Here is a 27,478-nt window from a genome sequence, read left to right on the forward strand (position 1 = left end):
ATTGTATAAGAAATGAATAATAATGTATGATACAATACAGAGTAATGAAGGAATCAACCCAATATTAGAACTGAGCATGAAAATCTCACAAATGTATATGGAATCTAATGGAAATTTTTAAGTATTCATTCGTTTATGATTCTATATCGTGTAAACTGTGTAGAAAACCTAGTTTATATATATGTAGTATGCTCTAGTTAGTGCAGTGATCGCTATAGAGGTTCCCTCTATTCTTGTGTTTGCATTTAGATGACAAGCACCATCGCATTTTGTTATTGGTAGATCGTTCCTGTGTCAAACCACAGGTTTACGACGCGCGAAAAAAAAATTACTAAGAATACTGTATTTAAAAAAAATAATTTTGCGCGTCGTAAACCCGTGGTCCAACTGCAATGAATGATAAAGGCTACGAATACTCGGGGAACAATGAAAGAGATGATGAAGTTGACCATAATTATTACCATATTGTGTTCCCAATTTCTCTTGTCCTGGAGAAAGAAACAATATCTTTAAATTGACTGATTTATGTTGTAGCTTATCCATTAGCGTGCACCAAGTTCATTACGGGATCTGTTTATAATAAATAACAAAGAAGTGGTAGGTCTATGTAAAGGGAGACAACACCTTCCTTTTAGATTTAAACTCTGTACTAACGCCTTGGGAAAATTGTCTTGATTAAAGGAACCTTGCAACTATCAAATTTCTTTACATTCAAAACTTATTTTTTTCTAACTTCATGTACATAAGCTTTCCGCCGGTTTGCACGTACTGTATCTTCCATTCAAGTATCTGCTAGGGAGTGTCAATTTCATACTAAAATATGTAGTATTTTCTGGTCTGAAACACATTAAACTTTTACTTTTGTAGCATTTGTTTGGAAGCGAATAAGAATTTTAATTACAGAAGATTTAGAAGATTTTAGAATTGTCACTATTGTAAATAGTTACAATATGTTCGCTATCTACAATAACTGATAAGTCATTGTGATTCTTAATTTTTATTGTTCAATCAACAAGCACAACATTAGCCCGAGATACTCTGGCCCTGACACCAGACTTAGACTTCCTAAACCAGACATCTATCTGTCATAATGTCTAAGTCTGGTGTCAGGGCCAGAGTATCTCGGGTTAGCACAACATGTACTTGAATATCTGTGTTAGATAAACTGTTATCTGGCTGCATTTAACCGTAAACAAGATTTTACGATACATAATATACAACTACCAATTTTGCTAAATTTTACTCTGATATGACTTTGTATATTTTGTCTTTATCAATATATATTAAAATCCAATAGTAAAATAAATTCGACATTTGGTATTACGTCTCGGCTTGATAGAATCGTGTAAAAACATTCGTGAATCGGCTATCTATATATGATAAGTCAGGGATAGTGTGTATATATGTTATTGTAAATAGTTTATTAAAAGCAATTTAAAAAATATAAATATAAGTTAATTGGGGAGGAAGCTTAAAAGAATGTTTTAGTAAAATAAATTTGATAGAATCGTGTTAAACCATTCGTGACTCTGCTATCTTTAGTTAAGCAGATTTGAAACCACCTCATGATTATATATATAATAATTTAGGGATAGTCTGTAAATCCTGGAAACTTTCACTCCAAAAATATGTGCAAGATACCGGGTTATCTATAAAGATGATAATTGTTCTTTACACATTTGCATTTATAAACGTAATTGAAAATATGTGCATAGTGAAATCAGCCTCTCACCAAAAACAGCTATTCCGGTATCACATATGATATATACTTGTCATTCACAATACTATAAATAAACACCGTGCGATTTTGTTTTTTTTTTACAAGAGACAGTTTTTTTCGTCCACCACCTTCAAAATAGTACCCAGTTGATATTCATTGCTTCTGAATTTTAACCTTACTGGTATACATGCATTGAACCTACATCTATGAACAATTATCGTTTTATTGGATTTTACCAAACTTTGTCTGAGGAATTAATGAAAGTCTTTTAGTGTTGATCTAGTAATGGAATATCACGTATGGCTTATAAATCAACTTGCCGGACATAGCTAAAGAAATGAAGATCCACAAAAACAATTTCAACATCAACATGTCGATATTAACCATTTTTATGTCATGATGATGGCGAAAACATGTTTGCCTATTGTATGAGAAAGAGTAAATATATTCATATTGTGTAAGCGTAGTCCGCTAAACCTGGCTATATTATTAGCCTTTTTATTTTCATTTTTATTTATTTAAGCATTGATGTCACTATATTTTAACTTCATTGGGGTATGAAAGGAATTTTGTTTGCAAACTGTGTGAATCCGCGTAGGTTTAGAAGATTTTAGAATTGTCACTATTGTAAATAGTTACAATATGTTCGCTATCTAAAATAACTGATAAGTCATTGTGATTCTTAATTTTTATTGTTCAATCAACAAGCACAACATTAGCCCGAGATACTTTGGCCCTGACACCAGACTTAGACATTATGACAGATAGAGGTCTGGTTCCTAAACCAGACATCTATCTGTCATAATGTCTAAGTCTGGTGTCAGGGCCAGAGTATCTCGGGTTAGCACAACATGTACTTGAATATTTGTGTTAGATAAACTGTTATCTGGCTGCATTTAACCGTAAACAAGATTTTATGATACATAATATACAACTACCAATTTTGCTAAATTTTACTCTGATATGACTTTGTATATTTTGTCTTTTTAATATATATTAAAATCCAATAGTAAAATAAATTCGACATTTGGTATTACGTCCCAGCTTGATAGAATCGTGTAAAACCATTCGTGAATCGGCTATCTATATATAATAATTCAGGGATAGTGTGTATATATATTACTGTAAATAGTTTATTAAAAGCAATTTAAAAAATATAAATATAAGTTAATTGGGGAGGAAGCTTAAAAGAATGTTTGAAACCACCTCATGATTATATATATAATAATTCAGGGATAGTATGTAAATCCTGGAAACTTTCACCCCAAAAATATGTGCAAGATACCGGGTTATCTATAAAGATGATAATTGTTCTTTACACATTTGCATTTATAAACGTAATTGAAAATATGTGCATGGTGAAATCAGCCTCTCGCCAAAAACAGCTATTCCGGTATCACATATGATATTTACTTGTCATTCACAATACTATAGATAAACACCGTGCTATTTTTTTTTTTTTTTTTTTTTTACAAGAGACAGTTTTTTTCCTCCACCACCTTCAAAATAGTACCAGTTGATATTCATTGCTTCTTAATTTTAACCTTACTGGTATACATGCATTGAACCACTCAGGGCTTGTCACGAACTGGTTAGGTACATCTATGAACAACTATCGTTTTATTGGATTTTACCAAACTTTGCCTGAGGAATTAATGAAAGTCTTTTAGTGTTGATCTAGTAATGGAATATCACGTATGGCGCATAAATCAACTTGCCGGACATAGCTAAAGAAATGAAGATCCACAAAAACAATTTCAACATCAACATGTCGATATTAACCATTTTTATGTCATGATGATGGCGAAAACATGTTTGCCTATTGTATGAGAAAGAGTAAATATCTTCATATTGTGTAAGCGTAGTCCGCTAAACCTGGCTATATTATTAGCCTTTTTATTTTCATTTTTATTTATTTAAGCATTGATGTCACTATATTTTAACTTCATTGGGGTATGAAAGGAATTTTGTTTGCAAACTGTGTGAATCCGCGTAGCGGATTCTCACAAAAGTTTGCAAACAAAATTTATTTCATAACCCGTTGGGGTTAAAAATAGTTACCTCAATGCTTATAATCAATTTTTCAGAATACTTGATAACATAAAACACGTTTAAACGTATGATTCAATAGACTTTCCAATGGATTATTTTTTTCAAAATCAATACGCAACATCGACGTCTCTATTGTGACGTCATGATAACGTCGGGTTTTCGCGCCATTCTCGGATTTTTTTCTTCATAGTCTATGAAGGAAAAGTATCTGCCAATCAGAAAGTTGGATTTAGTATGAAAACAAATAAAAATTAATTATTTTTGCTTAAAGATGCTCCACCGCTGACAAATGGTATTTTTTTCACTATTAAAAACAGGAGCAGACGATTTAGTATTTTTCTTCAGCTACAAAAGTTAATAACTTGAGACCATTACCACCACTGAAAAGTTTGAGCTTCTAATTTTACTTCAGGTTTAAAATATAAAAAATAATTAAATGCATCCCGAAAAAATTCCGTGCCACTATATCCTATATGGAATGAAGTACTGATTGCGCATGCACCAAAGACGAAGTAAATTATTTTATATTATTTTTTTGTGTTAATGATATATATAAATACACGATTAAACACCAATTATTGTTCAAATGATGAATATCATTTATGCTCTGTCGGCGGTGGAGCATATTTAATATATTAGGCAAACAAATACTTAAAAAAGCTTATAATATAGGCAGCTTAGCAGACTAGTGTAAGCGGTGCACAAAATTAATAATACATTGAAAATGAATTATCGTTAAATTATGCAAACATTATGACCTGAAAGAGTAGACAATTTTGTACAAGTATACCAAAGCTGCTTAAAATATATCAATAGTTCAGATCAGGAAAATACCGTACTACGGCGGCAAAGAAGTGACACGAAAAATCCAAAGGAAAAAATGTAAAAATATGTGAAATATGTAGGACAAAAATAGCAGTGACGAATACTATATGTGGACCCTTGACTTGATCTCATTGAAACATATTGACAACGGGCAACCATATTTGTCCTACACCTTGAGTAAAAAAAAAACTTTTTTTTTTCTCCTGTGAAGCGGATGCACAACTCATTTACGAAAATGAGATCTGTCAACAGGAAATGCTTAGAAAAACGGTTAGAAAAAATAACACTAGCTCCAATAACGTAGCTCTGTGTCATGGCCAAATAATTATTTCTGATATATTCCTGTGGATGGAGTGAAATTTAGTTGTTCTGCGTTTGCTTGCATTTTAACTGAAGTGTGCGTATCTGTTATCTCCGACCACTGATAATGCTAAAAGTTGTAAGATGATGCGGGAACACGCAATACCATACTATGGGGATTATTCTGATAAATCCGGTAAATTTAAATGAAACTAACACATATCATGTTGTGCCTGGAACCTGGAGATTTAAGGACTGACTTTTTCGCACTGAATATTACTTATAGTTGGTTTTGTGAAGGCCATAATTGGAGTTTTTATTCAGGTTTATGGTCCTTTTGGAATTTTATTTAAACAATATGTTTTACGCAAAATAATGTCCTTTCGGTCTATTGAAACATAACGTCAAATATCTATCTATGGACGCCCACTGTATTCACAATTCTCTTTGCTATGTTAGCATATATGCGTATTGTGCATTCTGTGATGATTTTAATAAAATGTGACTGTGATATATATATTGTGTAGTAATTTCACGTAGCTAAAATTTTACTAATTTTGTATCATTGTTTTATGAAAGAATTATCTTAATGATAATATTTTGCTGTCCGCGATGGACTGATGTTACTACATATAATTATTACCGTCTGTGATATATGGTATTTATATATAACATGTATTTTTACTAACCATAAAATGTTTTACTAGCCTTAGAGGATCTTGCGCTAGATAAGCCTATGGCTAAGCATGGTATCCTCTTTAGATAAAGTTTTTAAAAAAATCACTGTAATCATACATAATACAGGTTTAACGGACAAATCTAACTTTGATATGTATAAACATGTCAGTTTCCACACATCACACCATCCTTAATACAAATACATATACTGTTTTCATTTAAATATATTACAACTGCACAGTATTAAAGTCAATTATCTTGGGTTATTAGGACGACGGCGGGAAACATAAGACGACCCGAGTTAAAAAAATCAATAATAATTCATACTAATTTAATTGTTTAGAAGGTGATTGATAAGTGTAGTATTAACGGTACGTTAACAACTTTTGGGAGTCTACTAAATTATCAATCTCGTTTTACATTCCTCTTTTAAAAAAATAGAAATCATTTCGGAAAAGTAGTGGACCCTTAAAATACATGTTCAAGTGCATAATTTTTTGATGTCCTTATTTTCACTTCGTCTCATAGACTATGAAACAGAGTGGGGATAAGAATATTAATTTAACCAGATTGCATCGGAAGACATGCAGGCTTTTATAATTCACCGGTTATGAGATTCAGATTAAAAATTCAGTTAATTGATATCAAATCAATTATTAAGCACCGAATTGAATTATATATAGCATATATAAAACAAACATCAAACGTACATCATGACAGTACTAGTTTTCAATCGCCACAAGATAGATAAATCTTAAGCAATATATTGAACATTTGTAGATGATATTTTCATGAAAATGGTAAAGTAACAAATGACAAATCTAAAACTAGATCCAAAGTTGATGCATTACATTTAGAAACATGATATTGCAATTGCTATTTAAAAGCATGCTTATAACGAGGAAGACCCAGTAAATTAAGTAGGCAAATAAAAAACCTGAAGATTACGTAAAATTAGCTAATGCAAAAATATTCAATTAATTTAAAGAACAAGAAGATACGTTGCATTTGCCTTCTCGTAGCACACGCTCAACAAATGTTTTGCACACATAAATTGTACACATTTCAGTGACCGATATATGTTTGTCGCAGTTCCGTGAGCGTTGTCTTTATAATACTGATGTCTGGTATTCTTGATATGACGAACGTTTGACGTCCCCGAGTGACGGCGTAGATCGGCACCCTTGTATCATGTGACAAAGGATGATGCAAATCCTAACAATACTACATCCAAATAGTGTGATCTTTGCGGTACATAAAGGGTGATCCAAGCTTCACTAGCATTGGACCAGGCAAAAATGGCGTGTTAAAAGATCAAATAAATTTACATAGTTGTATCAGATTTTAAAATTAAATATCTTAAACATCCATTGAGATTGATAGGTTGAGTTTTGAAATATTTTAGAGAACTGGGCCCGGCACCATAAAACTATTCTCAGACAGATTTGTTACTCAAGTATATGATTTTCCATAGGTTTGAGTAAAAAATCTGTCTGAAAAATTTTATGGTGCCGGACCCGGGTTTTATATGTCCTTTTGTGACATTACTCTGAATGCTGTCTCTGTGACGTCTAAATACAGTTAGATCATTATTTGTTAAGAAATGCAGGTCTAGATACTCATGGTATAATATTTCATTTATCACGTTCCACTTTTTATTCAAAAACAGGTTTTGTGAGGTAGCGGCTGTCAGTGCTATAGAATTACAAAACTTCAGACAGATTATATAGTACATTCAACAAAGTCGAGTGAAAAGTCAAAAACATAAAAATGTGCGACATTAGCTCATGACAACAGATACTATGTCAACTTCAACAAATTTTCCCAACAAAATACAACATTTAAATTTAAAAGACTAGAAATCGGGAGTAGATATAATGAAGTTGCTGTTTACTGACATCAACGCTTTCTTAAATATTAAGTGTGTGGTACACATGCCTTTAACTCATGATGCCATGACTAGTATTTGTGCTTGTCCTCTTAATCCACGGATTAATCTTTTCCCCCTAATCCACGGATTAATCTGTTGTCGAGGTGAATTTCAGGTAAGTGATACACAGATTACGACTAGAGTATAATTAAACAACAATAAATAACAGTTCAACACAAGAGAAAAGAAAATATTTGATTTCTATCAATGATCAAATGCCAATTTCTCTATCAGGTTATCTAATAAGATATGTTGGCCGTCTTAAAACTTTTTTCTGGGCTTCATTTCATTTTGTAAAATGAGTTAAATATTCCTTCAACTTTGAATCCATGAAAACAAAACTAGAAGGGATTGCCGAATGTTTCCTTCCACAAAACAAATGATTTTCTTCTAATTTTGTACTGTGTATGTTTAGATAATGCATTGAATAATATGTTATATCTCTAAAAATAAGTGACAGAAATTAGTACAGATTTTATTTAGGAGAAATCTAAAGAAAATCCGTCGAGAAATAAAGCCATTATAATGCATTGGAAATTTGCCAAATTTGCGTTTTCAAAAAGTGACATGATCGAATACTTTTGTATGACAAATAATTCCGACATTTGCTTAATAAAAACAAAGAAGAAAAATGTTATAAGATTTAGTAAGGTCTATCAATATTTCCGTTTTTATCTCATTATGATACAATATTTCATTATTAAAACTGTCGTTATTTGAAAGAACTATTTTGAAGTTAAAGTTATGAAGAATTTTCATATATATTTTAATTTATAGCTAAAAGCATATAATACATTTGGTGTTTAAAGAAATAACAAATGAAATCTTATTTGGAAAGAGTCATTCTCAATGTTTGGAGATTAGGCTTTGAGACGGCCATTGCCACACGGACCACTGGACACCGACGATATCTGACTTCCAAACAAATACATATATCATTAAACAAAATTAATTAACTTCAGGAATTCAGCAAATTAAAATCAAATACACAACACAAACTATATAAGCAACGCAATACAAATTTTAATTGCTATAGAAGTGAGAAGGTTGTCGGAGAGAAAACATCTTAAGACAAACGCTAAATCAAAAATATGATATTTTTAGAATATCTGTGATTTTCTCTCGAAACAGGAATTGATACCGAATATAAAATGGAGCCCGGACCTAATTCCTGCCGGTGCGTTTTGATAAGTATGGCGAATGCATTGATAAATCTTGCAATAGTGTCACCACTTGTTGTGTGCTTCTGGAGGGGGACATGGGAGCTCATGGATGTATATCTTTTTCCTGACGATTTCGAGCTCACCGCCTGGATATCTGTAGCCATCGGAAATGCAATCATATTCCTGTTTTCAATATTTCAAGGCTATTTTTCAAACTTGAACAAAATCAAGAATCCTTTTATTTACTTTGTCTTTTCTAGACTACATATTTATCTGCTTGGTTTCGGTTGTGTGAACCAGTGGCGCGGCGTGTGGTTCCTTCAGGACCACTATACCGGAAAGACATGGCAAAGTGCCACCGGAAGTACAATTATTGGAGTGAGCGTTTTGAGTTGTATGCGGTGCCTGAGTGGAATAATAGCATCTCCCTTGTTACTCTGTAGGGATAACGACAAGGAAGATATGTTTGTTGTTACAAGAAGATTTTCGTCAGAAGTAAGTCAATTTGTGCATTCAGATACGTATATTAATGATAGATGTTTATTCATATAAAAATTATTTTAAAAAATCCACTGGTTTGATGACTCTGGACAAAATACCAAATCTTTCACATGTTATAAACTTGAATGCATTGCTTCATTTTGACTTCGAAAACACTCAATGGTCATCAAGCAAGATAAGGTATAAAACCATTCTTCAACATTAAGTGTAAATGCTAATTTTATGTTTCGGTCAATACTCTACAAAGAAACAACTACATGTAAGATGCACATTTTGTCCCCAGAGCTATCGCTAAGTGAAGTGAACGGATATTAATTGTATTTACTAACTGATGCTTATTATATATTTACAGGCTGTACCAAGTGTGAAGTTTGTGTTGGATGTGTGCCTCACTGTTTTTGGGATTAATAACTTGGTGGTATTCTTTTGGCGTGGGTCCTGGTCGCTACTAGATCTCTTTCTCTTCCCCGACTCTATCACTGTATCCGGAGCCTACTCTTTTATCATCAGTTTCTGTTTGGCACTTCCGGTTTTATTGGGTCAACACGGTGTCCAACGTTTGTCCCAGTACTTCCATAAGAGAGCATTTCTGCTACAGTTCCTTGTAGAGGATACATTCCTGATGGTCGCAGGTTTCCTGGCTGTCTGTCACTGGAGAGGGGCGTGGTTTCTACAGAACGGCTTCCTCCTCCCCGACAACAAAGTGTTGAGTGTCTGGGTGTCGCACACAGTTGGAAGTGTCGGACTAGTGGTTCTGTTTTCCTCCAGGAGTTACCTCACTTCCGGTTGTTTTATGGATACTACCATTCATAAAATGGAAAGCCCAACTTTTGATATTCAATTTTTGAGATGGAAACAGGAACGATTTAGCGAAAATTTAGATAGATACAACGAAGTGGAATCAAAGGTTGACATTCCAGGTTCTGATGGCGATTCCTCACCTCCCGAGTCTCCTTTTGAATGTGATGCTTCACCACCAGAAAGTAGCATATCTCCCCTAGAAATTGATACACGACTTTGAAGTAGTATCAGCACATTCGATAAATAAAAGACGATTTCCTCGCAAGACAAAGTAACTTCTGTCAGCGTAAACTCATTACAATGTGAACATTTCATAAGTAGGTATACAGTTTTTTGTGGGGTAACTTTGAGAAAGATAAACATTTATTAGTTCTATATATTACTATGATAAAAAGTACAGTAGATAGTCTGTATTACGGATATTCTTATGCACCTCTTTTAATTTACTTTTTGAACTGGCTATCATATATATGTTCAGCATGATTGCAAACGTAATATTAACTTACGTTTTCTGATCATTATATTACAGATACAGTTGTTAGTTGCATGCACAGTACGTTCAAACTTTTCTTTTTTATATTTTCACGAATTGCAGCACCCCTTTTGAAGACATGAATCGTGGTCATAAAAATACGTTGTTGTAGCTGGTACTGGAAGTGTTGAACACCGACTTCCCAAAGAGGATGATGGATTATCGGTTTTTCATAACATAAATTATAGATTTTCAAGCGTCGGCTCTTTCTAAAAGTATCGTACATGTATTTCACATTTTGTAGTATCAATAATACAATACCTGTTTGTTTGTCATTGTTTTTGTCTATTTACCGAATCGTTTGTTTTGACAAACTTTGCGGAGAGTGTGTCAGTTGTTTAGAAAATATTGTACTCTATAATTGCCTAAAAGAGAACAGCTTTATTCGATCAGACTGTCATTAGTTATTATTATCAAAAATTTAATTGCATTGAATGGTTTTCATGAAAACTTTGACCCGACTTTAGCAGAGAAAAAATCCATCAAACCAAAATGGTAATACTGTATTCTGTGTAATCCTTTTGGCTGCGGTATTCCAGATCAGTTTTAAAGTTTATGTCCATAAGCATGGAACACCTTTCGGACTGAGATAGCTGCACTTCCCGTGTTTACCCAGGGCAAGACAGCCTGCATGTGTAGACCATTTTCGCGTGCAAAACCGGAAGTTGTAAAACGTCATATGCCAATGAAAAATTACCTGTGCAGTCCAATTTGACAATCAAGATCACGTTCGACCTCGTGATGAACTTTGACCTAATGTTCATCACAATCAGATGTCCACCTGCCTCCACATGTTTACTCGGTAAAAAGACAGTATTTAAGTGGTTTACATACAATATGTGTTAATACTTCTATATCTATGATTTTTATACTTCTATATCTATGACTTTTATACTTCTATATCTATGATTTTTATACTTCTATATCTATGATTTTTATACTTCCATATCTATGATTTTTATACTTCTATATCTATGATTTTTATACTTCCATATCTATGATTTTTATACTTCCATATCTATGATTTTTATACTTCTATATCTATGATTTTTATACTTCTATATCTATGATTTTTATACTTCCATATCTATGATTTCTATACTTCCATATCTATGATTTTTATACTTCTATATCTATGATTTTTATACTTCTATATCTATGATTTTTATACTTCTACATTTATGATTTTTAATATTTCAAAATGATTTCGATTCTTGTTTATCAAAGTGCAACATGTTTAACAAAGATTTTGACAAAGTAATACAGAAAATTCCGAATTGATTTGTTTTTCAACAATTATTCTTCGCCTTTTTAAATTTAATATTTGTAGTTTTGAACATTTTTAGGACATTACATGGACAAAAAAATCATTTCCTACTTAGAGATAAGGACACGGGGAAATATGTACCCTCGGAGCCTCGTGTTAGATAATCATGGACCTCCTCCTCTGGTAGAAATTTCTCTTTCCTACCCTGAAGGTAGGGAGAGATCCTATTACTCCACTGAATTCCTAGAGTATCATGCCAAATCACCTTTTACCATCATAAGTGGTTCTGATATACATAAAAGCATTAAACTGCCTTCTTGGGTGATTTATGGTCTTATAATTCTCTCAAGATTCCAGACTCTCCCACCCGGTGCTGAAGGTTCGTTCCGCTTTCAATCCTAATTAGATTGCTATGGAATGTTCCATGGGAACCACTGAGATGGAGCACGTCTTCCCACTGCCTGGAACCGTATACGACTGATATTGTATATAAGATGTGTTATTTGACCCGCATCCTCGATACTCCAGGGGTTCCGATCACTTACGATCTCTACACCCCTGGACTATCTCATAGTAAAACTGGAGGCAACAGAATAGAACAGGTAATTTAGTCATTTGATGTACATCAAAAGAGCCGTATAAACGGTACACTGTGGTTGACTCTGTGGCTTTGATGTTAGGCGTCGCTCTCTCTGTAGTCTTCAAAGGAAATCTTTGCTAGCCTGTGATTGGTCAAATGTTTTCCGCTGAGCTGCCTTCAATTTCACTATGAGATAGTCCAGGGGTGTAGAGATCGTAAGTGATCGGAAGCCCTGGAGTATCGAGGATGTTTGACCCGGAGATCTAGTTTCTGACCCGGAGCTCAGGGCGCGTTACGTTAGTTACATGTAGTATTATGCTCCAAATCAATTATATAACTGTCTAACTCTCATATTTTTCTTCTTGTACATATGAGTTAAAAAGAAAATAAATGGGAGCGCAACTGAAGATTTGGTATCAGTAAAATAATTTATTATCGACAATAAAACTCTCAGATTATTTACTGCAAAACTCCGAAAAAATATAGTTTAAGGAATTAAACAAAAACAAAAAGACAATATTTAATTTCGCTGCATCCGTCAAAACAGGTGACGCTTGAATAACGAATAACTGTCTAACCCGGCCAGAAGTAAAGTTAGACAGATATTCGTTATCGAATAACGAATAACGAATAACTGTCTAACTTTACCTTGCTATGATAGCGCCGGTTTAAAAAATATCACGCGAAAATTTGTATTGACGACATAATACAATTCCTTCGGTCTATGGAAAATGAACCTCAAAGATCTAACCAATAGAAATGAGTGTATCATATGAAATTAAAGTATATATGTTTATTTCCATGGACTAGTTTTTACCGCGAATGACGACGGGGGTACTTATGACGTCACAAGAGGAAGCTCCACTGACGGGGTAGCACGGAAATTGATTTGGTAATAGCGATAACGGTGTCCATTACATGTTGGATTAAAATTATCAACAGAAAACGAAAATATAAGTATCAAACTGCCTTCTTGTGGGATTTATGGTTCTATAATTCTGTCAGGATTGCGGACAAATTTATCATAGCGCCTTAACGCGCGTTACTCAATTTGTCTGGAATCTTGAGAGAATTATAGGACCATAAATCCCACTAGAAGGCTTAACTATTTCCCATTCTGTAAATGGTGGTAATTGAAAGTTCTAAACAGTAGATGGTATATGGATTGTAACGTACTGACTAACGCTATAAACAAAACTAATCAGTAAGAATCTTATGATTAGGTTTGTTACCCACACTAATAATAAATCGATCTGATCACTATCTGTTCTATTGATTAAATTCATGAGACAAAGAGTAAACTAATACCTGCACAATGGGACTAATTCAAGAACCATGCGATACCTGATTACATTTGCGCACGGCTATTATATCTACAGGTGATGGAATGACATTAAAATATGATACACCGCGCTGACTTCATTTCAGTGGGAAGATTACAAATAGTTACTTTCCATCACCACTGCAGATACTAGTCCCGCACAAACGTTATCGAGTATCACGTGGTTCATTTTACATGAATTAGTCCCATTAGGATTATTTATCTGAGATGTGAATTATAAAACGTTACACTCATTGGATATTATATATGATGTATCAGGGCTGACCTAAGGATTATACTAATGATGTAGAACACAAGTCAATTATTCCTGTTTGCAATTACCTTCGTGTAATTGTGATTACTTAAAGATTTTTCTACCATATTATCGATTTTTATCTCAGTCACCATAACTAATAATCATTTCATTTTCTTTGTGTAATCTCCGCCCAGATATATAATGACGTTATGTCTTGTTGAGGAAAACGAAAATAGACTATTATTTCACTACTTATCACCATTCGTATTGTGTTAAGGAAACTATCATAAAAAAGGTTAGGATAAAGATATTGAACGTCAAATGTATTATGATCTTATTTGAATTATAATTTTTTATAACATAATCTTTAATTAGATGAAGGCAATCATTATGACATAGACAGGTAGAGACTGATTGGGTTGGGTCGGTTTCTGACTTCCGTTTTGTTTTTCGTTTTCAACTGACATCGAATCTCATGAAGACATTAATTAAAACTGTGCGGACGTCATTATGCCCGTAAATAACATCTCGTACGTTAGTGTAGATATGATGTAATAATTCAAGAAAGAACAACTGTGAATGGTCTTTGGTATAAGCAAAACTTCCCGACCTGGTATTGACCTGAGTTAACCAAAAATCGACAAGACTTTCGGCTCATATTCAGGTTAAAGTCTTTGATCTGAAGGCCATGAATGTTTTTGATCGTTTTCGTGTCGGAAATTTTGCCTTCATAAATAGTTTTTTGAATATGACCAATTTAGCAACAATATTTAAAACAATATTTATTCGTACTTATGAGAAACAAATGCGTTTTTGAAATACACCTGTTCTTGATTTTTATTTCTTTTTTTTTCACACACAAATCGCAGTTATAGTAAATATGTGTACAAAAAGGCCAAGTCAATCTTATTACGACTCCGACTGATCTGTTGTCTGTACACGAGCGGCATCATACATCCTATATACATGTAACGTCATATAAACCAATATTTAGCCTTGCTCAATTTATGACATTGTGCTTAGCATGACAGGGTAATCCTGTGAGATTTCTGTCTTAAAACACACATTTGTCATATAAGTCTTCTTACAAGTCACCAAAAAGGACAATGTTTAAAGAAACAACGCGCTGATAGTTTGAATATCCTACATGTATATTATACAATAATAGCATCAAGATCGTGTAACAAACAGATCCTGTTTTACTATGAGACGGTATATAGAAAAAGAAAATCAATAAGCAGTAGTCGCCCGGCCTGTTTATAGAAAATTCTGGTTATTTTCGTTTAGAGTTTCCATTGTTCGCTCCACATATGCGACCCTATAACAATCATCCTCGATACTCCAGGGGTTCCGATCACTTATGATCTCTACACCCCTGGACTATCTCATGGTAAAATTGAAGGCAGTTCAGCGAAAAACATTTGACCAATCACAGGCAAGCAAAGAGTTCCTTTGAAGACTACAGAGAGAGCGACGCCTAACATCAAAGCCACACAGTCAAACGCAGTTTACCATTATACAGCTCTTTTGATGAACATCAAAGAACTAAATTACCTGCTCTATTCTGTTGCCCTCATTTTTACTATGATATAGTCCAGGGGTGTAGAGATCGTAGGTGATCGGAACCCCTGGAGTATCGAGGATGATATCAGTAGACAATAGGATTAATTGCCGAATTCAAGCAGGTAAATGTGATGAGTGTTATTTAAAGCTCGTGTCTTTTGTAACTTTTAAAAAATAACTCACTCGTGTGGAATAAATTCAATATTCAACAACCACTCATTGTGTAACCTCTATTTAATCGGGACGTGCACTGCTCATTTCGTGCCATTTTGATTTGGATCGCCAGCGACCTTGACACTTTTCGGAGCCTCTCTGCTTTCACCAATGCAGGTAAGTGTAAAAAACAAAAAGGAACGATTGCTAGACTTTGGAACTTTTTGTTTTTTACACTTTTATTTTTTTTAATGGGAATGTAAAACGAGATCGATAATTTTGTAGAGTCACAAAATTTATTAACTTACCGTTAATACTACACGTATCATATTATTCTGAACAATTTGATTAAAATAAGCAAAAATGTTAATTTCCATAACGGGGGTCGTCTTATGTTTCCCGCCGTCGTCCTAAATACCGCGCGATAGTTGAATATCACTGCGCCAAACGGCAAAACAGCGAAATGACTCTCCACTGTTATCACTGTTCATATATAATATTTTGGCTGTTTTGCCGTTTGGCTATATCACTTTCGAGGATTAATAAATCACCGTATCCACCTGAAAACAGGTAGATATCTGTGTGATTATATGGCATTTACATGATGTAAACCATTTTGACAACATGTATATGTACATATTTTACCTTTCCATGATGTTGAGTAGCCCCTCGTCCTAATGCTCAATAGTCCTGTTGAATAATTTTGAAAAAAAAGGTATATGATGTATAATAAAATACAGAAAATACACGTAATACCTATACTTATTATTTGAAAATTCTGACAAAAATATTGGCAGGGTCACAAGTTCCAGTAAACCTGCTGCTCTCCGTCACATCTCGCTGAATGATGACGTCACAATAGACTTTTGACGTCACGGAAATTCCGTTTACGCTATATTTGGGTACATCCTGGACCCATTGGAATCTTATACCAACCTGTGAAGTGATTGTGACGCCATTTTACATGACGTCACAATGCAAGATTTCTATATTTGGGTACGACCTGGGGGTTCTGGAATCTTATATCAACCTGGGATGATGTCACAATGCATAGTTCGGAATTTTCTGGGGGATATCGTGTTGTATCGTGGCGGGAAAGTGTAGTTTCAGCCAATCAGGAGCGAGCAAAACACACAGCCATATAATAATATTTATTATAAAATTATTATTACATTTTTTAATCATCAAATAAAAAACTCTGTACAATATTTATTAAAGTGTCACACATATTTTACAATAGTAATTGATAGATTAAAGATGCTCCACCGCTGACGAATGGTATTTTTTCACTATCAAAAATAGGAGCAGACGATTTAGTATTTTTGTTATAAAAGTTACTTTCTTTACACCATTACCATCATTGAAAAGTTTGAGCTTCTAATTTTACTTCAAGTTAAAAATATAAAAAATAATTAATTGCATCCCGAAAAAAAATCCGTGGCACTATGTCCTATATGGAATAAAGTACTGTTTGCGCATGCACCAAAAGTAAAATACATTATTTTATATTATTTTTTGTGTTAATTAGGCATATATATACACGATTAAACACATATTCTTGTTCAAATGATGAGTATCATTTATGCTCTGTCAGCGGTGGAGCATCTTTAAACATTATATGAGATTTTATATAATATAACCAGTTAGTTTTTTTTGATAGATGAAGAATCTCTGATATGCCTGTTTAGTTTTTAACAAAAAAAAAAAAATTAATTTGACATTACAAGTCACCATAATGCTGAAACTTTTCTTTATATTAATTTGACAACATAAATACTTCCTCTTTCATTGAAGGTTCTGCACTGAAATGCATTATGTGTATATAGAATAACTGGACCTGTACAAAATTTGAGAAAATAAATCAATATGATAAATTATTACGACCAAATAAAAAATAATTACTTGTATTAGTTTTTCAGCCTTTGTTTAAGTTCTGTCGTCATTGGATCGTTTTCCAATTTGCAGTTATACTAATAATATAACCATTGACTTATCAATCTTTAACACTCGAATCAACTCCTATCATCCAGAAGTTTTACCACAGCAGTACTTTCAGTACTTTGATTAAACGCCTAGTCTAGATTTTCCGATTAATATGTTTGAGTTTGAAATCCATGCAAAGTCAAAATCGTTACATTATTTGATGCATAATATGGTTGTATAGTGACTTGGAACCCATGTCGAATTTCCGTGGTTACGTGTAATATTTTTGTATAGTGAGTTTGAAGCCCGTTCCAAATAACCATGGCAACGATGTTGTACGTGATAATATGGCCTCTGAATAATGACCTGTTAGGTGTGACTTCGATAGTACCATTTACATGTAACAGTATCATGTTACTTTGACGAGGCGATAATCTTTGTTAGTCCGTACTCCATTTGTCATATATAGAGAAATATATCTATAACAGAAAATTTTAGCAGCAGGCATTGTTACCATAAAAGTATCTATGGAACTGGGAAAACCATCTGCATGATCTATTGTTATGTACTGGTAACGGGAGTCAGCTAAACAACAAGGCAAGGTAAACAAGCAAATTCGTGGAATTTCCATCTCCCGCTTTCAGGACATATTGCAGGTAAACATTATTGAGGTTAGGTTAAACATGAAAAAAAATAAACTGAAGTCTTATTCGGAAGTAAGACATTTAACTTTGTTACCAAGTTTGAAGAAAATAGGTTAATATTTGTTACAGTTATTAATTAAATCAAAGGGTCATAACTCTGCTAATTAAGATCTGCCAAAAGTGACGATCGAACTTGGCTAAGCCCTGAAGGCATTTAACTTTGTTACCAATTTTTAACAATATTATTTTTAACATTTGTTAGTTATTACACAGAAACTGCAGAAAAATGAAATTTGGAGTAAATTAAAGGGCCATAACTCTGATAAATAACATCCGCTGAAAGAGTTTATCAAACCTGGCCAGGCACTTAAGGCATTCAACCTTGTTACCAAGTTTGAAGAAAATCGGTTAATATTTATTACAGTTATTGTACGGAAGTGGCAGAAACTGACCGTTTTTTATTTAAGCAAAGGGCAATAACTCCGCTAGATAAGGTCCGTTAAAAAGGCGAAATCGAACTTGGACGAGTCCTAAGGCATTTAATCTTGTTACTAAGTTTGAAGAAAATCGGTTTACATCTGTTACATTTATTGCAAGGAAATGGTAGAAAATGACGTTTTCAGTAATTCAAAGGGCCATAACTCTGCAAAATAAGGTCCATCGACAGTCGCGATCGAACTTGGCCGAGCCCTTAAGGATTTTAACCAGGTCACCAAGTTTGAAGAAAATCTGTTTACATTTGTTACAGTTATTGCACGGAAACGAAGTGTTACAGACCGACCGACTGACAGACAGACAGAGACAGACAGACAGACGGACAAACCCAAATTAATATCCCCCATTTCGGAGAAAGCGGGGGATAACAAAAGAATCATGTCATGATAAGAAATGGTGAACAATAGGCTAAGGTTCCAAAAATAGTTGCAACAAATAAGCGCATTAAGATTTTTATTGAACTGCATTTAACATTGTTATTGAACTGAAGTGAATACATTTTGATACGTTATAAACGTATAGACTAGGGAAGTAACAGCTAAGTTTGTGAATTATTATTATTAGTTTACACCGTCATCAAGATCGACCTTTTTCTTTCTTTTCGTTTTGTTTTCTTTTTTATGGGTGTCTTTGTCCTGTATATTTGTGATGTATATTCACTGGCATTTCTGTTTGTCATTACTACGTATTTAGTTTCTTATTAATTTCCACTACGCAAAAGGGTTCGTCACAGAAAATGCAAAAATACATTTTAACCATGTTTTGGTCGTAAACAATACCGTATACGCGGGAAATACAATGGAAACTTTTTATTTTTTTTTTATTCCAAAAACCAAAACAGGGCTTACACAACTGTGCCCTCTCACAGGAGGGGATCCATTCGACACACTTCATTCATACCAGGAATTTACTGTTAATATCTTAATTCTGAGTTTTCAAGTACACCGTATATTATGCTGCTTTGATATAAGAGTGAATGGACAAATATCATACCTCTCAGCTACAGTGTAGAGTTCAGACAATGTATTGGCTGACGAGGGTGCCTCACCTAACCTATTGCTTTCCTCTTCCTGTAGTGAGAGGTAATGCTATAGTTATATTGTTAACTCAAACAGTCTGAAAATTGTGGAAATTATATAGAAAAAATTGTATCGCTTATGATTTTATAAAACAATTGTATAAAGAACACTACATACACTTTCATCCATAGCTTACACACATTATCTCATGCATGCATGCTATCATGTGGCATTATCACCTTTATTATCAAACACAAATGGCCTCACATAATCACCCTCACCATCATGATTGTGTCATATCATTATTATCACTTATTAGTTAAATGTGTCTTCTTTTAATAATTATATTAATATCAACACATGCATTCTCATTATATATGATTAGAACTAACATATATACAAATACATACACACATCATCCTCACATACATACAAGTAGGGAGATGAGAGAATGAGAGAAGGAAAAAGAGAGAAAGGCACAAGTGGGTATACGTAGGGGAGTGGGTGGGGGGTGGGGGTGGGTGTAGGGGTTGTAAGAGACTTGGGATGATGCATTGGTATGGATAAAAAATTAGCAAAAATGATCATAAAGTTGTCGGCATATCGGTCAGTCAAATATCAAGCATTAAGAGGTTTTCCCATTTTCTCCCCTCATTTGTAAATGCAAGTCTGAATGTATCATCTTTGCTGTTTGAGATGTACTTTTGAACAGAAAAGTGATGTTGTATAAAGAAGAATGCATACATCTTGATTTATATGTGTAGTGTTTGATAATCAGAATTATCTCATTATCCACTCGAAAATTAGCATATTTATGATTTGTAATTCCAAAGAGGAAGGACTGTTTATTCATAGAAAACTGTATGAATAATGCGTCGGTAAGTGTTTTAAACATCTGAAGGAGTCTTTGGACTTCTTGACATTCCCAAAGAAGATGGATGATTGATTCTCTCTCAGTATTACACAAGTTACAAATTAGTTGTTAGTATATGGCGAGAAATTCTATATTGCAGCCTCTGTAGTTTCGTATTTTTTGTAACATTAAAAGGCATTTTATAAACGAGTTCCCAGTCTCTGTTATTCATATCCATCTGTTTTTCTACCCATTTTGCTTTACCAGTTGGTTGTGCCTGTGATTTGTTTAAAATATCATAAAATCTTTTGATCCCTAAAAATACATTTTTTAGAAACGTTTGAATATGAATAGTAGTATTGGCCGAATTACAGGATTTTCTAAAGGTAATTTATCTGATAAAGACTTTTTAACAGAGGATAATATCCCCCGATATGCGAGAAAATCAGTTGTCAAATTGTATGTCTGTTTAAAATCCTCAAAAGCGAGAAATTTATCAATGCTATTGGCTTCAAACAAGTCTGCTATATAGTTCTTACTCCTTTATTACACCATTGTTTATAAAACACAGGTTTTCCTGCAATAGTAATGTCCCTGCTAAACCAAATAGATCTTTCCAATATTTACTTCTCTCTATCTACAGTTGAAACATTCATTATTTGCATTTTATACCACACTGTAAAAGCATCTTAAGACAACTGTGTATACACTCTCCGCCGACATTGAGTAAAATATCTGTGTTAACATTTGTAATTAATATTGAAGACCATTTACCTGGTGTATGATACAGTCTTCTTGCCCATCCTAGTTTCAGTGCATTAGCAAAAGCTCTTATATTTACCATTTTCAACCCACCATTTACATAATCTTGAACAACAATTTCCCTTTTAATTTTGTCAACTTTACTATTCCATAAAAATTCATATAAAATTGAATTAGTAGTATTGAATGTCTTTTCATCTGGGTTGGGCAGAATTGAAAAAAGATGATTAAACTGAGAAATTAAGAGTGTCTTGATAACATGAATTTTCCCTATTGGAGTAAGATTTCTTTTTTTCCCATGTATTTATAAGAGCTTTTAACTTAACTATCTTCTTGTCATAGTTAACTTTAGGCATATCATGCAAGTTCACATCAAAGTCTATCCCAAGAAGATTAAATTTTTCTTGCCCCCACTGTAAATTTATTTCTAGCATATATGAGTCCTGACTGTATTTTTTTTACCCTATCCATATAATTTGAGTTTTATCAATGTTTACCTTAAGTCCTTAAATATTGGTATAAGCATTTAATTCTTTAAATGACTCAGATAATGACAATTGAGATCAATCTAGACAATGGAAACTTTTAATAGAAGTCAGGATGTTCCAAGAGACTTTTTGCAATCATAAATGTGCGCGCGATTATAATAAATTATAACATTAATTCATCTTGCAGGACAATATCAATATGTTATAACCTGTATGTTGTGAATGTACATGTAAGTATTAGTAATCCTTGATAAACAAAGTAAAGAATTAAAACAACTACATGTACCTTTATGATAAATCATTTTTGACAAAAAATATCTATCAAGCACCCAATATCTACGGATAATTTGGTATGAAATAATGATCACCTAAACATGATACTTTTATGGTTATAAGAATATCAAATCATTTCGATAGTTTTTTTGCATAATATTAATTGAATATCAGAAACATATCTACATTCTGTACCGGTGTATGTTTAGTTTCTGCAGCTATGTTTTGGATTTATGTATCAAGAAAGATAACTCGTGTTATCCATAAATATTTTTGTCCTTTATTGTTATTATTTAAATCTCTGGTTAAACTATATGTTATTAGTTTTAGTACTAGCTACTGTATCACTTATATTAATGGGAAATTTCTTTAAAAATATTTCTAACCAAGCTGACACCAGAGGAATCTGAGAATTAGCTAAAATTTATATTACTATGGGTCCGTTTTAGGTGACGTTATGACTGCATATTTTCCCCGGATGATCCTAATGTCCGAAAACGCTTTATTATTAGTCGATAAATGCTCTCCGGAACTCCTCGTGACTCTACCTATAGTCATCTTTAAACGCATTTGTTTTCAACTAAAATGACATCAAACGCCGAAGCGCTTAGTCTCAAGGAATTCAAGGGATCAGATCAGGAGCAAATCGTTCAGAAAACTTTTCGCGTTATCACAACCAATCCTGCTTTTATTCCTTTCATTAACTTAGAAATATATAAATCCAATGCTGAAGATGGCACTTCTTTTAAAGATGCATATATCACTCTGCAAGCAACACATGATTGTATGAGGAGAAGGAACAATAAATTCCTAACGGAAATTCCGGATTGTGAAGTGGTCGGTATTAGGGAGCTGCTGGATAGAAATATCCTCGAACAGTTTTTTGAAGATGGAGTAGATGCTATTGATAACAGCTCTCGGGCTGATAACAATATCTGCCAATCATTCCTGGTGCTGTTGAACTACTTACATGGTAGGCTACATGCATGTAACACCATATATACACTGATTATATGTGGCTCATGTTTACATCTAGCATTGTAATAAAAGAGTACATGTATCAGACTGATCCCTAGACATAGAAATAAATACTAAAAAAACAAGTTTCTTCCTTAAATATTTTTCTAACATATATACAGTATTTACATATTAAATATATATATACAAAAAATGTACACCCCATCCCAAAAACAAATAAAAAATAAACAAAAAACAACAAAAAAAGAGCAAATTTGTGGAATTCGTATCCCCCACTTTCGGTAATCAAAGGCCCAAAATGGTGTTTCGGCATTTAAAGGGCCATAACTCCGCCAAATAGGGTCCTATGGAAGTGCCGATCACACTTTGCCATGACCCCAGGACATTTAACCATGTTACTAGGTTTCGAAAACAATCTAGTTATATTTGTGAGATTAAATAAACAGAAACAGATGAAGATGGCATTTTTTGTTAATCAAAGGACCATAACTTCACCCAATAGGGTCCAATGAAAGTGCCGAGTAAAGTCATCTGAGCCCTTGGCACATTTGACCATGTGATTAAGTTACAAAAATATTGCTTAAGATTTGTGGCAGTTATTGTATGGAAACCAAGCATGACAGACAGACAGACGGACGGACGTACCCAAATTAATTTCACTCACAAACATATTAAAATAAATAAAAAACTGCTCTTTAAAAACAATTTGTTCTTGTTTAAAGTCCCGATTGGCTTATCAAGAAATACAAGTACATGTATGCATGAAAAAAAATAAGCATGTACACATAAAAGTGAAAAATTTCTTTTGTTTTATAGAAAGCACAATTATTTTTGCATGTTATTGTTCATAGGGGAGGTATATTTAGTGTTGTTTTGTACCTTAGGTCTAATACAACCAGTTACACCTGTTAAGTACACTACTTCGTCCTTTTGCCACATTTGGCAGGAGGTATTATATACCTGTAGATAATTCAGGGGTCCCTATAAGGTGTGTTGTCTTAATATTACAAGTTATGGTTGTGTTGCAAATGTAGAGAAGAAAAAACAATCGTAATATTACTAATACATGTAGTTAATTTAAAAATAAATATTTGAATAATTTATATTAAAAAGATATGATGTGGTCATTTTAATCTATTGATCTTACTTAATTGGACAAGGAAGTAATTCCAACCATGTGGACAAAAGAAAATTGTCAAATTTTCGAGGCGATCTGGCCCTTTATCAAGACATACAAAACGAGATCTTACTTTATATAAAGAATATCTTATATGAGAGGCTATGTAATATGAAGGCATTTTTATATTTTAAATATATGATAAATTTCACATTACATAGTCACGAGTGTAAGATTCTATTTATCAACTTACTCTTATTAACAAAAATATATGTGAAACTAAATTTTGTCTATATAAAACTGTTGAAATCTGGCTCGGATGCGACTTTTCTGTCTATGGAGACAATCATGCGACATCAAATATAGATTATGACATCAAATCTATGTGATGTCATAATATGTTTTACGATATTTATGACATGGGCGTATGACATGGCTGGACGGGCCAGTTATGTAATAAATTATATGCTACATTGGTTCACTTTTTTAGTAAAAGTATAACCTATACTGGTCTAGTATTAAATCCTATTGAATCTTTCAGCAGATTATATTGTGACATCCTTTCTGAATACTTGGTATTTACAATGTCTTTCTAGAGGATTGGTTTGGTCTATTATATATAAGCCATGTTAACAGGATCATTTAAAGGATGGCCTGTATGTGGTGTCTTCCTTGTGTGAAGAATGAAGTGCGTATTTTGGGAGACTGCAGTATATCTATAGGACATTGATTTAATACATGGTTTAGATCTTGTTCTAATGGATAGATTGTACATTCATGTACTGGTATGTGTTTCTAAATTCATATCAAAAGTTTAAATTTCTTTCACAGATATTGAAACTCATGAAGAAGCCATTGGGAGACTTATAGACACAAATTCAAGCACAACAACTAAGACACAGATCACAACAGCATTGGCACATCATCTGTTCTCCCAACTGGTACCACACAGAAAGTATGAGATTAATGAATTTACCAGGAATCTCCCGGAAACCTGCAGATGTGGCTGTAACATTTATATTTGTCGAGGAGACACTTCATTAGGTAGGTAAAAGTTCTCTCCAGTCTTATGAAGAATATCTTCCCAAATTCTGACCCGAAGGATCAGGATGACCCAGTCCTCATGTTCCGTCCGTCGCTGTGCACCATCTGCTGTGTGCTGTTCATAAACATTGCATCCAATTGACTTTTTCTCAATAAATGAAAGGTCTGAGGTATTGATATTTGGCCTGTAGCATGCTGGGATGAAATTGCTAAAATCTTTAAACTACTTGTTTCTTCTTGTCAATAACTATGAGTTTGTTTGTTTGTTTGATTCAATTAACGTTCTATTAACAGCTATGGTCATGTAAGGAAGGCCTCCCATGTATGTGGTGTGTTGCGTGTATGTTGTGCGAGGTGCATGTTTTGGGAGACTGTGGTATATTCATGTTGTGTCTTCTTGTATAGTGGAACTTTTGCCCTTTTTATAGTGCTATATCACTGAAGCATGCTGCCGAAGACACCAAGCAACACACCCCAACCGGTCAAATTATACTGACAACGGGCGAACCAGTCGTCCCACTCCCCGTATGCTGAGCGCTAAGCAGGAGCAAAAACCACCACTTTTATAGACTTTGGTGTGTCCTGGCCTGGGGACAGAACCCAGAAGCCTTCCTCACAGGGGCGAAGGCTCAACTCAAGGCCAAAAGTGAGGCGGTGCCAAGGGAGGCATTAGGAAAGATAAAGTCAGTTAGGAAGAAGAGAAAAGATAGGATCCTAAATTTAGTCGCCTTTTACGATCATGCAATAGGGGCAGCAGGTACAATTCTAACGCCCTACCTGCAGGGCAGATAATTAAGAGGCTTAGAGACCCGATATTGGGCCTGTAGCATGCTGGGATGAAGGGCTGCCAAGTTTGTTTAAATGAACATGACCTTAACTTTTAGAAAGATCACAGGGGTCAAATTGGCTGATTTATTTATTTGATTTTATCTCCACTTCTTGCAATAAGTAAGAAATAGAGAAACCTGATATTTGGCCAGGATATTAATGACATTCACCTTCATTCATGGTCACAGAGGTTAAATTAAATGGGCTGAATATTTTACGTGACTTATTATTACAAGTAAAAGACCTAGATACCTTGATGTTGGAACTGTAGCTACAGGGGTGAAGAGCTACCAGTATATAAACTTTATTTACATTGATTGCGAAACAAGTTATACAACGTAAACAAATCACCTTCGATGGCCTGGATGAAAGTGTGTGACAGGTCTTCGAATGGGAGGAAACCAGAGTGCCTGGAGAAAACCTATTGAGTAGGTGACCCCAGACCTTTTCACGCCTGTGCCGCGGATCGAACCCGGCCAGTTCAGTGAAAGGCGAGTGGCTTAACCACTACACCACCTGATCACCCAACTGGCTATCAAGTTTGTTGAAATGATTGACTTTGACCTTCATATAAGGCCACAGAGCCATTGGGCCTCTTGTATCTCTTGAATAACCATGTACTAGGAACTTGGTATGGTTGACCATAAGACCTATTAGTCAGATAAGACTATCATAAGAATCTCATATTTTATCATGTTTTTGTAGTGAATTATTGTATGATTATGATGCAGGATCACAAGGAACATGGCATGGCCGAGCTGATATCATGGTAAACAATACCGTTGCTGTGGCAGTCACAAACAAACTTACCATGGAGAATGAAGAAAATAATACAGATGAAGAGAAACCACAAAGCAAACACAGAAAGATGGAAACTGATATAAAAGGCTACAAGAGGCGTGGCAGTTTTCTACTCGATCCAAATATAATGAAAAAGATCTTGGCTGAAGCCATTACAAATGGATTTGCTCAAGTTAACAAGAATAGGAGCACACTTGCAAATTTCATGATTCCAACTTTTGGAGTGACATCTGATTATGTTTCTATCTGTATGTATGACCCTGAGAATGACTGCTTACTTCACATAGATGATGAACTTGAGTTGTGGGCATCCAGGGGTGAATGCCATTACCAACTTGATCCTGTAGTCGTTATCATCATCTGGCTTATCCTCAACTTCACTGTTTTAACCAAGAAAAACTTGGCTTCAGAAGCAAACTTACACAAATCGGGACTACACTTACAGTTAAACGAAAGTCTTCAATATTACAAAGACACAAGAGTAAAAACAAAATTTAGTTTACAACCACCCAAAGGAAGACCATGGAAACTGGCAAACAAAAAGTTCAAGCAGCGAACTACCCGATCATGATAGATAATAAAGTTGAATACCTAAATGCTTTCAGATTTCA

General features: G+C 34.0%; 2 protein-coding genes across 3 annotated transcripts; both read left to right on the forward strand.

The window, feature by feature from the left end:
* The first annotated feature begins 6,946 nt into the window (after window positions 1-6,946).
* On the forward strand, window positions 6,947-10,782 carry LOC138318892 (uncharacterized). Of its 2 annotated transcripts, XR_011207926.1 has the most exons (4): window positions 6,947-7,620; window positions 8,637-9,163; window positions 9,522-10,287; window positions 10,566-10,782. XR_011207926.1 is itself a non-coding variant. In XM_069261694.1 (3 exons), exons 2-3 carry the CDS (start codon window positions 8,657-8,659, stop codon window positions 10,188-10,190), a joined length of 1,176 nt encoding a protein of 391 aa, XP_069117795.1. In that variant the 5' UTR covers window positions 6,947-7,620; window positions 8,637-8,656; the 3' UTR covers window positions 10,191-10,782. The 2 variants fall into 2 exon arrangements, 1 of the variants encoding a protein (XP_069117795.1); XM_069261694.1 differs by having other exon boundaries at window positions 9,522-10,782.
* An 11,854-nt stretch (window positions 10,783-22,636) lies between these two features.
* Window positions 22,637-27,467, forward strand: LOC138318890 (uncharacterized). The gene is made up of 3 exons (XM_069261693.1): window positions 22,637-23,072; window positions 25,026-25,238; window positions 26,798-27,467. The coding sequence occupies exons 1-3, from the start codon at window positions 22,685-22,687 to the stop codon at window positions 27,436-27,438; spliced, it is 1,242 nt and encodes a 413-aa protein (XP_069117794.1). The 5' UTR covers window positions 22,637-22,684; the 3' UTR covers window positions 27,439-27,467.
* Window positions 27,468-27,478: the final 11 nt, after the last annotated feature.

This window comes from Argopecten irradians, chromosome 3 (genome assembly GCF_041381155.1).
Source record: "Argopecten irradians isolate NY chromosome 3, Ai_NY, whole genome shotgun sequence".
Lineage (NCBI taxonomy): Eukaryota > Metazoa > Mollusca > Bivalvia > Pectinida > Pectinidae > Argopecten > Argopecten irradians.